This window comes from Carassius gibelio, chromosome B25, assembly GCF_023724105.1.
Source record: "Carassius gibelio isolate Cgi1373 ecotype wild population from Czech Republic chromosome B25, carGib1.2-hapl.c, whole genome shotgun sequence".
NCBI classification, from domain to species: domain Eukaryota; kingdom Metazoa; phylum Chordata; class Actinopteri; order Cypriniformes; family Cyprinidae; genus Carassius; species Carassius gibelio.
The window spans coordinates 13591212-13605722 of NC_068420.1; the positions used below are offsets into that span (position 1 = coordinate 13591212).

The following is a 14511-nucleotide window of genomic DNA, read 5'->3' on the forward strand; positions in this document are numbered from 1 at the left end:
TAAAGTCTGTGTTATATATCGGCAAACTAGACTTTCGGCGCCGATGCCAAGGCGGCTTTTGCGAGGTCAATGTTTAGAGTCACTTAAGAATTGGGTAGAATCTGAGGTGAAGTCACAAGGCTTGCACATTGCATTATGTTAGAAAACTTATATTCAAAATATAGTCAGACAGATAGATTGATAGAACGACAGATTCATATATTTAATAGAATTAATTAAAAACCGTCAATTGCCAACAAGCTGGTATCATTACAATATATCATAAAGATGAAAAGGTTTATTATATTACCAATACAAATGTTACTAATGTCTACTGATGTCCTTTTAGAAAGTATTTAAATTAAATACAATTTATAAGAAATTAGTGTAAACTTTTTGAAAAACATCCCCCATGCAGTGTTTATGACGGAGAACAGAAGTCATAGAGTTGGTTTGCTGATGCATTCTTCTTACTTTTTTCAGCATTCATGCAGGTTAAGGAAACCCTGAACTGTCACAACAGATAAAAAGTAACTAATGACTTTTGTTATATTAAATAAAATTATGATTAAGTAAAAAGAAGAAATCACAAAGGGGGTTAAATATTTTGCAGCCTTGTATGACTGTATGAAAAAACTCTATCCAGACTGGATCAAATATAATGTTGCCGTTGCAGTCGCTTATCATGAAAATGCTTGGTGTTCATACCCACCTAATATATCCTGGAGCTGGTCCATCTCCTCTAAGTTGTGCTGGAGCTTTTCCATCTGCTCGAAGAACCTGTGTAGATTATCTTCACGCCAGCACTCTGTCTCACAGTCATCCTGAAAATCAGCCGCTTGAATAAACGCTTCCAGACCCATGTCCCACTCCAGCTCATGTCTCGAGGTATGGCCGTCCAAATTAACATTTGGACTTGGTTGTTCTTCCTCATCTTTGACAGGTTTGTGGCCCTTCAGTTGGTTTGTTTGGCTTATCGCCCTGAAATCACAAAATAGGGCTGGGTGAAATGACCAAAATCTTATATCAACTTTTTCGGACTATAAGTTGCACTTGAGTATAAGTCGCATCAGTCCAAAAATACGGCATGATGAGGAAAAACACATATATAAGTCGCACTGGAGTATAAGTCGCATTTATTTAAAACCAAGAGAAAACATTATAGCTTACAGCCGCGAGAGGGCGCTCTATGTTTTCAGTGTAGACTACAGGAGCACAGAGCCGCATAGAGCGCCCTCTCAAGGCTGTAGACGGTAATGTTTTCTCTTGATTTATTTTTAGTTCATTTCTCTTGTTTCATTTCAAATTAATTTTGATAAATAAGTCGCACCTGACTATAAGTTGCAGGACCAGCCAAACTATGAAAAAAAAGTCCGGAAAATACGGTATATATATATTACAATAAAAAGTTAATTTTGCTTTAAATAAGATTTTTATGATATCGAATTATAATGTAGGAATTTTATACTTCTTGTCACCAGTGCCAATATATAAAAAAAAAAGAATACTAGCCTAAATTTAAAAACAAAATTCAAGCTCACTGGAGAAAAGTAAACAGTAAGCAATTAAAGAAGCTAATTAAAAGGAATAGAACAAATGACTACAGCAGAAAGAAAAAATAAGAATACAAACACTATATAAAGTAATCAAATGTATAAAAAATACTGCTGTGTAAATTAAATATATATTTCTTCTTATGAAAGTTGCATAAGTGATTTATTCAAGAGCAGTGAGGGATTTCTCTCTTTTGTTTATTAATTAACATGACTGACAGACAACAGTAAAATTAGACTGCTGTCGCTTTAAGAGCTGCCCTGATCCAATATACCATTTCACATTTTCTTTCTCAACTGTTTCTCTTTCACTTAAGACCTAAATTATGGTGTTTATTGGGATACTTACAAAGACTTAAAATCACTTGTTTTTAAACAGCAATACTTGAAAACGCGTCCAATCAAAAAGTATTCATGTCCACGTAGCACAGCAATTAGTGTGTAACCGTGATAGAAACCAGTTAATTGTGTCTTCCGTTATATTGCTCACCCGTTTTAATGTACTGTATAACAAGCCAACATAAACTACATGCATCTAGTAAATCAAAACATATTATTTGTTCACCTACCCCATATGACTTGCTTTGAACATCTCTGCTCTGCGCAGGATTTTCAATTGCTGCACCTCTTTGGAGAGATTGTTACGAATTTCCTGAAAGTCATCAACTGTGGACAAAAAGGAAACCAATTACCATAAATGTTACAGTTAAGAATATACATACACTACCATTCAAAATTTTGGGGTGGCTAGGCCTCCTGGACAACCTATTTTTCGAGTTAGAATTTTTAATAGAGGGAAAAAAAGTTTGGAAGAAATATACCCAGAAAGGCACTAAACTAAAAAAATTTTCACTTTGTTCTCGGTTTAATTTTGTGTATCATGCAACACATAAAATCACTGGGTTTAGAACAATCAATATTTCTTTATATATTGTAAGAATACTTACTTATAACTGTCATAAAAACACAGGTCATCAAGGCTCCAAAAACAAGCCACACCATAATGAACAATCCACAGAGCTGATGGTTTAGCTCTGGAACTCTTTGAATGTCTTTTAGTAAATCAAGCCAGTGCTCCAAGGTAAAAATACTGAAGAGGGTGATGAAGGCACTGGATAAACCTCTAAAAAAGAAGACGGGCACATCCATTAACAGCAACCCACACCTTATAAAATAAACTCTTCAGGTTTTCACAATGAAAATGCCCTCACTTGAAATCATTCTTGTAGAGCAGACCTTCAATGTTAGAGTTGGTGTATTTTTCAAACAGAACTACGCCAAACACAGCAAAAACTAAAAAGCTCATCAATAACACTGGAAATATCAGTTTCACGGTCTGTTGAAAGTAGTCAGCATCGTTAGTTTTAACGTAACATTGTTTCTTACACAGTACAGGCTTATGGATAATTGCATACCCCACATGCATGGTAGATTATCTGCAACATTAGACGAATATCCTGGAATCTGGACACGATCTTCAAACACCGGAGGACGCGAAACTGGACGAGAAGTTTCAAGAATTTTTGCGATATTAATGCTCCTCTGAAGGTCTCGGGGACAATCGCTGGGAGAACAGGCTAAAAGAAAAAAAAAATTTGCACGGCAAGTTGTTGCTCACATGCGTACATTTTGAAAGTTACTGGAATATTCCAGGTTCACTACTTCAATTGATAGCACTTGATTACAGTACAGATTGCTAAAAGACAACAACATCTCTTTCCTTTTCTAAATAGTTAGAATTTAGGGTGCATTGAAGCACTCACTATTGAAATGAATGGGGTCAATTTTTGGATTTGTTTCTTAATTTACAGTTATCTATAAAAAAAAACTTTCATTACGGTTTACCTTTTTTCAGATTTGTTTTATTTTTTAGAAATATAACATTTTAAACTACACACATATGCCTTTCAGTGACCTGTGGTTTTACACATGATTTTTTTATTTTTTTTACTTTTCTTTTACCTGTATCTCACACACTTTTAGGATTTATTTTTGTGAGTAAATTTGAATATGTATGCACAAAGATTTAACTGACATAACAAATAAACTGTATCTAATTAACTACAGCCCAAAAGGATGGAGAATGAAACAGTCTAAATTAAAAAAAAGAAGAAAAGAGGAGATGTCTACATCTCACTCTGCTGCCACCTATTGATGAAGCATTGCAGATTCAGATGGTGATCATCTTTTTCATCTGAAATTGAAAGTTTTTTTAAAATAAAATTAATTAACTGATTTACATATTTTGTTTAAAAAACAAGTATAGCCTTTACTGAGCATTTAACGGATTACACATCAACTCAATTCACTTCAACTGTGAGTATCTCACTGTAACCCAAGAAAGTTAAATTAACATTGCATTCATACCATCAGAGTCACAGCAAAATCAAAGAGGTTCCATGGACATTTCCAAAACAGCCAGAAATCATCCAGCCACTTCAGGATGATTTCCAAAACGTAAACTTGTAGTATAGACAAGTTCAGTAGTTGTAGCACCACCAAAAGGATTTCTATGCTTGGATCCTTATAGTCATGAAACTCTGAATACGCAAACAGAGATGGCTTATGAGTGATTTACATTAGTCCTCTTTAATCTATAAAAATCGTGAGCTAATAACCTCTCACCTGCTTCTACTGATAGTAAAGAAACATTCAAAATGACAAGGACAAGCATAATAGCTTTAAACACACTACCTAACATATTTACGTTAAGGAGAGTAAACGTTCAGACAGTCTCGAATTTAAAAACTGTGCTGCTAAGAATTTGCTTTTTTTTTTTGGACACAAGATTATGTATAAAAGGATACTCTCTAAAATCCACTGTGCAAACATATTAATTGGAGGGTATCTGGAATGGCGGTTTAGCACACGGTTCAGTCTGCGCTGCTCCAGGGTTATGTTTTCTTTCCTGTGGCGACTGATTTCAAACCTCACCAAGTGATTATATTCATTCTCCAGACTGGTGTATCGCTCCAGATCTAAGACACAAATATGCAGAAAACATTTTTACAATTATTTTCTTTGTTCTTTCCAGCTGATGTTGTAATAGCCCTCGAAAGTGAACCCTGTCACCATCATATTTATCAGCTTGTCATTATCATGACATCATCATCATCATCCCCTGAGGAAGTTAACTCTTTTAAGTGCACTCATTTTTATCACTTTTTTTTAATGTTAATTTAACTGAACTAACCCTGTTACAATTATTTATTACAGTTCACAACTGATAACTAAATATTAGTAATCTGTAAAATTATAAGTAACGTTAATTCTCTAAATCTGAAGAAGCACACACAATATCAATTTAAACCGTAAAACCTTGTTACCCGAAGGCAAATATATTTATACTCGAATATTTATATATTAAAAGGTATTAATATAGCTTCAGTCAGCAGCACATTGTAATTTAATAACATTTAAAACATTTTTTGTATTAGACAACTTACCCGTCACATCCTTGACGCTGTGTTGTGGTCTGTCCTTGTGCTCCTCGCGCTCCGGGAAAAGATCGCACAAATCTGACATGTTGATCAGTTTTGATCGAATAATCTGCGCTCTCGGAGAAAGGCTTTCCTCAGTGGAAATGTTGTCCTCATGTTGGTTTGACTCACAGGTTTTATTTTCCTGACCTTTGATGACACTGCTCATTGTAAATGGGGGCAAAATGTACAACTAAATTCAACTGATTTGTAGCGAGCATGACGTCAGACAACATTTAACGGTCAAAGGATGTGAAGTGAATGCAACCGCTTTAGGTGCTAAAATGAGCCATTTATTCATTTTTTTTAAATCTTTCTATCTATTTATTGCTGATTTGTCGATATTACTAAAATATAATTAAATTGGCGACCTGAGGTGACTTAGTTGTGTTCAGTGACCAATGTACCCTGAAGGGTAATCTTAATTAAGATATTTAAATAATATTGTTACATTGAAATAAAGTAACACTGTCTACATACCTGTAAAAGACAAGACAAGAGACAATTAATAATTAATTACACCCCTCATATCCATATATTTATGGATATAAATTGTCTTTATTTGCAAAATTGTGCAAATCCCCCCCCCCCCCCCCCCTTTTTTCTTTTTAAGTGTCCCTTTTGCTATTTTTGAGTATGAGAAACCTCTACAAACGATTCAGTGTGAGTGAATCGAATGAATTGAATTGAATCGCAAACAACTTCAGATCTTTTTACTGCTCTGGTAGATGTACAGCGACTCATTCACGAATCTATCATTGCTAGTTCTGATTGTAAATAGCTTAAAAAGAAAAAAAAATAATACACATAGCCTAGCTTAACTGATGAATAATTATTGTGAAGTCTGAGAGCACTAATAAAATGTCATCAAAACAAGGAGTTCGTGGTCATTTCACGGAGTTCATTTCACTAATTTGGTAATTTGATAAGTGACCTGCAATCTTCTGAGTTGTACAGTTTAGACATAGCACACTTTAAGAACTAACATATACAAAAACAATTCCAAGTAACGCGCAGAGATGATTTCCCCACCCGGAAGTGTGTGTTTCCCGAGTTCTGATTGGCTGATTGCAGCAGAATGACGCTGCCGATAATCCAATGGTGAGACGCCACACTTAGGTTAGTTTGCAGAGCTCCGGTTTACACATCCGTGCGCGCGTCCGTCTGCGCGTTCTCTTTCACCGAGTGCAGGGTGCCAGATCCAGCGGGCCTCTCTTCTGGGCACTCCTTCCTTCCACAACAACACCTCAAAAAGAAGCACTAAATTGAGGGCTACCGGGACATTGATCACTCCCTCCACTTGTGCACTGAAAAGGGTTTGAAATGATGCTGCGCGTGCTGTTTATCGCCGCTTTCGCAGCGGCCGCGCGTGCTAGTGACGTGCTGGAGTTCACAGATGATGATTTTGATAGCAGAATCGGAGATCATGACTTTATTCTGGTAGAGTTCTTCGCTCCATGGTGAGTAAGAGACGAACCTGGATTTTAAACGATCTTCTCTTCATGCAATTTTGAAAATATGTTCATTAGAACACTTAGTGCATTAGCGCATACTCTAGATAATAAAAACAATTATTAATATATTTTCTAGAGACCAATCCTATTATGTATTATTAGGGAACTGCGTGGGTGACCGGGGCTTTGAATAATACTACAAAGCTAGTTTGCTAAAGCGAAAGTAACTGCACTAGCTGCTTATTTGTTTTATTTTTTTTGGTCAGGTTAGAAGTATGTAAGGTCGTGAGATGCTAATAAGGAATCTGGGAATGCATATGGAGTGATAAGGACTTTTAAACGCTTGCAGGGATTATAATTAATTCATGCAATTCCATAGTTGTGGACGAAACTAAATATATCAGTCACTTCCTGTTTGTAGATTTCCCTCTTGTTTGATAATGTCATGTAACGTTAGTGGATTAATTGCCTGTCTGTCGCTCACATTCTGCATAACTTCTCGAAATGTGTTCTCTGGGGCGAAAGAAAGTCGTAGAGGTATGAGTCCACGTGAGATCGAGCAACCGATGATAAATTCTTATTTTTAGGTCAACTGTCTCTTTAAGAACGTTCACGCTGCACACGAAGGCCAACATTAGTGTTTTTTTTTTTTTTGTTCTTTCTGAAATTGCATTTTTAGAGCAATTTGCAGTTTTAGAGAATTAAACCTTACAGTGTGTCGAAACGGATCTAATGGTTGTCTTAAGTCACGGCTATATAAAGTTTATCAGATAGAAATCGCAGCTGAGGGCGGTAACAAGGATGTTTGGAGTCGCGGCGGCCCTCCGTTGTAACGTTTTGATTGGTCGATGAAGTTTCGCTGGCCGTGTGTGATTGGATAACGCACGATTACGTAGCTCAACGTTACTGACTTTAACAAAATGACTTTCCTCAGATTTTACAGGAGGTTCAGGGGTTATTTTAATTTACCTTAAAAAAAAGTTATTTGTGGCATTTACTTTGCTTCATCTTTTTTTCTTCTTTTTGTTATAAGCATATTCTAGTTTGAATAAAAGCCAGAAAACCACCAAATCTGTCATGACTGTATAGTAGTTTAACTTTACAAAGTAATAAACCTCATGTGTCATCTTCACTTTTAGGTGTGGCCATTGCAAACGTCTTGCTCCAGAATATGAGGCAGCCGCCACTCGACTAAAAGGCATCGTCCCACTTGCTAAGGTATTGTTATCAAACCCTGCGAATTTACTTTAATACATTTTACATGGTCTCATTATAGAGTTTAATATTTTTCCGTGTGCACTTAATTGTACTCTGTGTGCACTTGTAGTGTACAGATAACATAATATTAATAAAATAAAACACTTAAGTGTACTTAAAGAAATTTAGTATACTTTTTAGTATTGCTCAAATATAATTTCACCCCAAAAATGAAAAGTCATCTACTCACCCAAAAGTTGTTACCAAACAACTGCTGGTAGTTATTGACTTCTGTATTCTGGGGATAAGTTATATTTAAGTCAAGGGCTACCAGTCACTGTTTGGTAACCAACAACTTTCACTTATACTCAAACAGCATATTATTTTATAAAGTATACTGTAGTCTACTTTCTTTTAACAAGGGTTGACTTGTGGGAGATTGCTCTTAATGTTCTTCTCTAATATGATCTAGGTGGACTGTACCGCCAGTTCCAACGTGTGCAGCAAATACGGCGTGAGCGGATACCCAACCCTGAAGATTTTCAGAGACGGAGAGGAATCTGGTAGCTACGACGGTCCCAGGACAGCAGGTGTGTTCTTGTATCTTGTGGCATGGCGTACGTAGCTCCTTCATCAGATGTTAATGTCTTTTTGCTTCTTCTTTAATCCCACAGATGGAATTGTTAGCCACCTGAAGAAGCAGGCAGGCCCAGCCTCGGTGGAGCTCAAAAGTGAGGCTGAGTTTCAGAAGTACATTGGGGACCGTGATGCCAGTGTTGTGGGTAAGTGATGGTGTTTTACAGCAATGTTTACTGTCTCACATTAGACCTGATTGTACCGTTTCTTTTTTGCATCAGTGCTCTTGACTATGCTATATGTAATTGTTATCCGTTTGTCCAGGATTCTTTGCTGATGGAGGAAGTGCTGCTCAGGGAGAGTTCCTGAAGGCTGCCAGTGCTTTAAGAGAGTCCTACCGTTTCGCCCACACTAACGTAGAGGATTTATTGAAGAAGCATGATGTTGATGGAGAGTATGTGGCATTTTTCTGTTCCTAGTGATTTCGGTTTCCGTTTTGCAGCGATATTCATCCTGTTTCTAATATTCCATTTTTTTTTTATGCATGTTGCAGGGGCATTATCCTGTTCCGACCACCTCAGCTCAGCAACAAATTTGAAGATGGCAGTGTGAAATTCACTGAAGACAAATTCACAAGTGCGAAGATCAAGAAGTTCATTCAGGATAACATGTACGTTGCTGATGTTAAAATTAGTAAAATAGGGCACTCAGTTGCTAATATCTGCAATCTGTTTACTATTAGTTTGATTTGCTGTTTTTTTTCCCCCCATATGACAGTTTTGGCATCTGTCCCCACATGACTGATGACAACAAAGACCAGCTGAAAGGCAAAGACTTGTTGGTGGCCTACTATGATGTGGATTATGAGAAGAACCCCAAGGGTTCCAACTACTGGAGGAACAGGTATAACAATCTGGTAAATTTGTTTGCTCAGGGACAGTTAAATTTATGTATATAGAAGTGGCATTTATTTTCAGTAGATTTCAAGTACTATGAAAATATAGAAGTTGCAAGATTACCTTTATACACACACACATCTTTATGGAAGTATTTTTTTGAAGTGATATCAAACATTATCATCAAATAAAATGTTAACAAATTAATTTATGGAATATTACTTCTCAATGAAGCAGTGTGTTTAAATGGTGATCTGAGATCAGACTCTCATTGTCCTTGTGCGTGTCTCTCTCCAGGGTAATGAAGGTGGCCAAGAGCTTCCTGGATCAGGGGAAGAAGCTCAGCTTCGCTGTGGCCAATAAGAACAGCTTTGGCCATGACGTGTCTGAGCTGGGTCTGGACGGCAGCAGTGGAGAGCTGCCTCTCGTCGGCATCCGTACTGCCAAGGGAGACAAATACGTCATGAAGGAAGAGTTCTCGTAAGTTTTTTTTTTTTTTTTTTTTCTCTCCCTTTAACAAAGGACCTTGATTTAAGTAGCAAAAAACAATCTTTTTTTGTCTACAGTCGTGATGGAAAGGCCTTGGAAAAGTTCCTGCAGGATTATTTTGATGGAAACCTGAAGCGTTATCTCAAATCTGAGCCTATTCCTGAGAACAACGACGGCCCTGTGAAGGTGCGTCAGGCAGTTTTGTGCTGCATATAGTTTTTCATACATTTATGCATGTATATTTTCATAAATGTATGTATTTTAAATACTAGTTCACATAACCTGGAACTTAGTCCTTGTTATTTCTAGGTTATTGTGGCTGAGAACTTTGACTCAATTGTAAATGATGAGAGCAAAGACGTTCTGATTGAGTTTTACGCCCCCTGGTGTGGACACTGCAAGAGCCTGGAGCCTAAATACAAAGAACTCGGAGAGAAGGTACGTTTTAAGAGCTTAATATTGTATTGTTTGCTATGAAATATTCACCTGAACAGTCATTTCTTAAATATTATTTTTATTTTACAGCTTTCCGATGATCCAAACATTGTCATCGCAAAGATGGATGCCACTGCTAATGATGTCCCTGCTCCATATGAAGTTAGAGGGTATGTAGAGACTATCCTTCATTTTCCCGGCAAAATTATGCTAGTGCTTTTTCTGTGGCGTACAAGTTGTTGCTGAATTGTTGCAAATTTTTTTTTTTACTTACAATCTGAACCTTTTGCTTTCAGATTCCCCACAATCTATTTCTCCCCCGCTGGTCAAAAACAAAATCCAAAGAAATATGAGGTTTGTGTTTCCGATCTTATTTATTCATTTTAAAAAATCGAAACTTCAATGTTCATTCTACCAAAAAACGTGAATGTGATCAGTCTTGTTTAACCATCAGGGAGGTCGTGAAGTCAGCGACTTTATTTCCTACCTGAAAAGAGAGGCCACAAACACCGTGGTGGTGCAAGAGGACGAGAAGAAATCAAAGAAGAAGAAATCTGAGTTATAAACAATCAAACCCAATAAGCAAGGAGGGAATTTTTACAGGGGACGTAAATTATATTCCAATCTTTAGTAAAGCGAGTGCTCTGACCCACGTCACAATGTCGGCCCTCTTGTGGGCCTGCTGATCTGGGAACACTGTGGAAGGTTGTGACGGCCAGACTATGTGTGATTTTCAGATAAGTGAAAGAGAGGTACACATCTGTCAAATTGAGATTGTTTTCCCTACACTGTACCTTGGAGAGATGCACTTTTGAGGCCAATTCTACGTTTTGTTTTATTTTTTTCTCATGGAAAATGGGGATATGGTGAATTATTTTTCCTTTTTTGTACCATGTTGTTTTTTTTTTTTGTTATGTTTGGAAGGATTGTGAAATAAAAGGCCCAATAAACCTACAATCCTGTGGCTTTGAAAGGTTTTTTTTTTTTTTTTTTTACATACAATGATTGCATGTGGCAGCTGCATTGAACTTTTAGTTATGCAGTTAACATTCAAGAGAACTGTGAATCTTGTACCATTATGAACAAAACGCCTACAGCCATTGGTTTAGTTTAACTAAGAATTGACCTCATCCTAATCTGTCTCACTGCTTTAAGAACATTTGTAACTGATCTTACTGATGTATTTGTTCCAGAATTGTAAAATGAAAAACTGCAGAAGCTATAAGATAAGCATCTAAAGACTGATGGAACATTTTCAGTAGTTTTTCCAGGATGTTCCTCAGGTTGTAGAGCTGTTGTTACATGTGATCTTATTGCATATGATGCTCTCTTGTGAGTCACTTTTGTTTGCTTTTATCAGTTAGATTGATCAGGAAGTCAAATCTTAACCGTCAAAAAATGGCAAGCAGATTTCTCAAAGCATAACCAAGCAGGTTTTCATGGTATAGCACTTGAATAAAATAAAAACTGAAAACCGATCCAGCTGGTGCTCTAGTAATGCACGAGATGGTGCAGTTTACACATCGACTCGAAAAAAAAAAGCACATAAATTGATTCTTCTAAGAGAGGCCAAGTGCAAGTAGCTTCAAAAAAAACATCTTTGGTCGCAAGTTACATCTTTACCAATAGAGTTCAATGGCGCTAATGACCATAAGCTAACTATTATTTTCGGAAACGATCAACAAATTCGCTGAGAAACTAGGACACGCATGTCAAATGAAAATGTGTTCTAAAATCTAATCAAACATGTTAAAAGTTTAGTTCACCCAACAATCAAAATTATGTAATTGGATTGATAACTCACCCTCATGTCGTTCCAATCCAGTGAGACATCTGTTTATCATCGGAACAAAGTGTAAATATAATTCAACAAGTGCTAACAACTCACTTAATAGCTTAAAAAAATACAAATTAAAAACACAAAGTGTGGTCTCATTCAAAAGGGTTAAAGAGTTTGTTCGCCCAATTTGCTAAATCATGTCATTAATAACTTACGCTTATGTTGTTCCAAACCCGTAAGACCTCAGTTTATTTTTGGAACACAGTTTAAGATATTTTCGATTTAACGTTAGTCTGAGAGCTCTCAGTCCCTCCATTGAAACGGTCCAATGTATGCACGGTCTACGGTCCATGTCCAGAAAGGTAAGAAAAACATCATCAAAGTAGTCCATGTGACATCAGAGGGTCGGTTAGAATTTTTTGAAGCATCGAAAATACATTTTGGTACAAAAATAGCAAAAACTACGACTTTTTTCAGCATTGTCTTCTCTTCCGTGTCTGTTGTGAGACAGTCCAAAACAAAGCAGTTTAGTGATATCCGGTTCGCGAACGAATCATTCGATGTAACCGGATCATTTTGAACCAGTTCACCAAATCAAACTGAATCGTTTTAAACGGTTCGCGTCTCCAATACGCATTAATCCACAAATTACTTAAGATGTTCACTTTTTTAATGTGGCTGACACTTCCTCTGAGTTAAAACAAACCAAGATCCCAGAGTAATTCCTTTACTCAAACAGTACACTGACTGAACTGCTGTGAAGAGAGAGATGAAAATGAATGCCGAGCCAGATAAGTTAACGAACAAAAGACTGAATCGTTTACGAGTCAAGAACCGTTTCTGTCAGACGCGTCCGATTCGAGAACCGAGGAGCTGATGATGATACTGCGAATGTGTGATTCAGTGTGTAGCAAAACTGTTTCTGAACTGATTCTGTGCTAATTTTATGGGCCCAGTTAACCCAAAGGCTTGAATCAAGGGCAATCATCGCCAATGACGCAATTACATCGAGTGCAAAAGAACCGGTGAATGGTTTTCTTCAACCGGTTTATTGAATCAAACTGTCCGAAACAAGTACTGGTGATCCGAAAACCAAGGGGCAGGGTTTCATACTTTTTTGAAGAACCCCTGGGCGCCGCCATTGGCTAGCGGACCCCCACCTGCTGTTAGCATTCCATTGACTCATTTTGGCGTCACTTTGACAGCGAATAATTTTAAATCTGAGGCGTTTAAAGACTCCATTTGTCCATTACTTATTTCTAAAGAAACACAAAAATGTATAAAAGGCTCCATTACTTTGTATCTTACTTTATGTTCCCATAGAAGCAGTTTTTTGTAAAAAATAGGCTAACGATTGCGTCATAACCATCGACTCTGTCGCGCAATAGATAAATTACCATATGGACAGGAGGAGAAGCTCGCAGGCACTCTTTTACTGTCTATGAGGCTATCGGGGGGGACGTGGAGGTATAAAGTCAAGGGAGATAATTAATCAGAATACTTACCAAAATTTGCTCCTGTTCACGCTCGCCTTCTCTGGAAGATTCGGTGGGTGATTCAGATTTCTCTTGGCACAGCGATTAGATTTACAGGTTGTTCACGTGACATCTACGTCATCCAGCTCAGTTTTGAGTCTGCACAGTACGCTAGACCCCCAGGAAGTGCTTGCTTCTAATTGACTTCATTTTTCTCCGTTGAATCCAATGGGGTCGTTGTGTCCATTTCTTTAACTGTCTATGCCGAAAACCGATGCAACTGGTTTTTGACTAGTGAACGAGTCAATGTTTTGTCCATTATCTGGCTCGGCTGTTTGGAACGACATGAGGGCGAGTTATTAATTATATAATTTCAGGGCTCTCAAGTTTTGAACTGAGTTCAGAGTGAGATTTTGCCCGCGGTCGCGATGGCGGCAGGGGTTTGATGGGGACGGGTGTCTGATCTCATAAATGACACATATTCTTACAAATAAAATAATATTTATTTAATTCAGCATTTATTTGTGTGTGTGTGTGAGAGAGAGAGAGAGAAAAAATGGTCAGTGCTGTTTATAGTAGGTGTTGGTAGCTGGTTTTGAGGCCAGGGGTTGGTGGCTCCCATTTGAATCACTGTGGTTCCAGGCCAGCCATTTTTCACAGTTCCATCAAGTGCTAAACTGTTCCTGGTTTAGGTCTTGTTTAATCCCACCATGGAGAAAACCCTCTCAGCATAGGTATTTGAATGAGCAAGCACTAACACTAATGCAGCTATTTTAGAAAGCCTCCCTGCTTATGTCCCTCACACCTTGATGGACACAGGAGTTATCTTGTCTGCAGACCAGTGTTGCCAACTTCTTTCAATGGAAAGTAGCTAAACCCTGCCTGAAAAGTCGCTAAATGTCGCTAGATGACGTCATATGGTAATTACCATATTCATGACGTAGGTGCGTCATATTATCTCGCCCTTTCTGTGCTCATGTACTGCATTTTAATGCTGCAAAAATTCTCAATAAAACGTTTTTTATTATTATATTTTAATGTTTCTGTTGTCAGACAACGGAATTAATATTATAATGACTGAAACGCGGTCCATTAAGACTACATACCAGCTCTCAAAGATGTTAATCTGTGCACTAAAATCCTATTCACGACTATGAAATAACATACACATAAGATTAAGACAATGGTTGAACTGTGA

At 37.4% G+C, this 14511-nt stretch overlaps 2 protein-coding genes across 3 annotated transcripts; one reads left to right on the plus strand and one right to left on the minus strand.

Annotated features, from left to right (window-relative positions):
• Positions 1-177: 177 nt before the first annotated feature.
• Positions 178-6153, minus strand: LOC128014102 (cation channel sperm-associated protein 2). Of its 2 annotated transcripts, XM_052597352.1 has the most exons (11): positions 6044-6153; positions 4979-5172; positions 4340-4510; positions 4158-4226; positions 3900-4072; positions 2948-3109; positions 2744-2868; positions 2480-2655; positions 2102-2198; positions 692-960; positions 178-490 (listed from the first exon to the last, which is right to left on the minus strand). In XM_052597352.1, exons 2-11 carry the CDS (start codon positions 5055-5057, stop codon positions 459-461), a joined length of 1353 nt encoding a protein of 450 aa, XP_052453312.1. In that variant the 5' UTR covers positions 5058-5172; positions 6044-6153; the 3' UTR covers positions 178-458. The 2 variants fall into 2 exon arrangements, with proteins under 2 accessions (XP_052453312.1, XP_052453311.1); XM_052597351.1 differs by lacking the exon at positions 6044-6153 and having other exon boundaries at positions 4979-5589.
• LOC128014101 (protein disulfide-isomerase A3-like) lies at positions 6125-11015 on the plus strand. Its single transcript, XM_052597350.1, has 13 exons — positions 6125-6471; positions 7605-7683; positions 8135-8252; positions 8337-8444; positions 8563-8692; positions 8792-8908; positions 9016-9141; positions 9432-9614; positions 9701-9809; positions 9933-10061; positions 10149-10228; positions 10355-10412; positions 10513-11015. Exons 1-13 carry the CDS (start codon positions 6335-6337, stop codon positions 10621-10623), a joined length of 1485 nt encoding a protein of 494 aa, XP_052453310.1. The 5' UTR covers positions 6125-6334; the 3' UTR covers positions 10624-11015.
• Positions 11016-14511: the final 3496 nt, after the last annotated feature.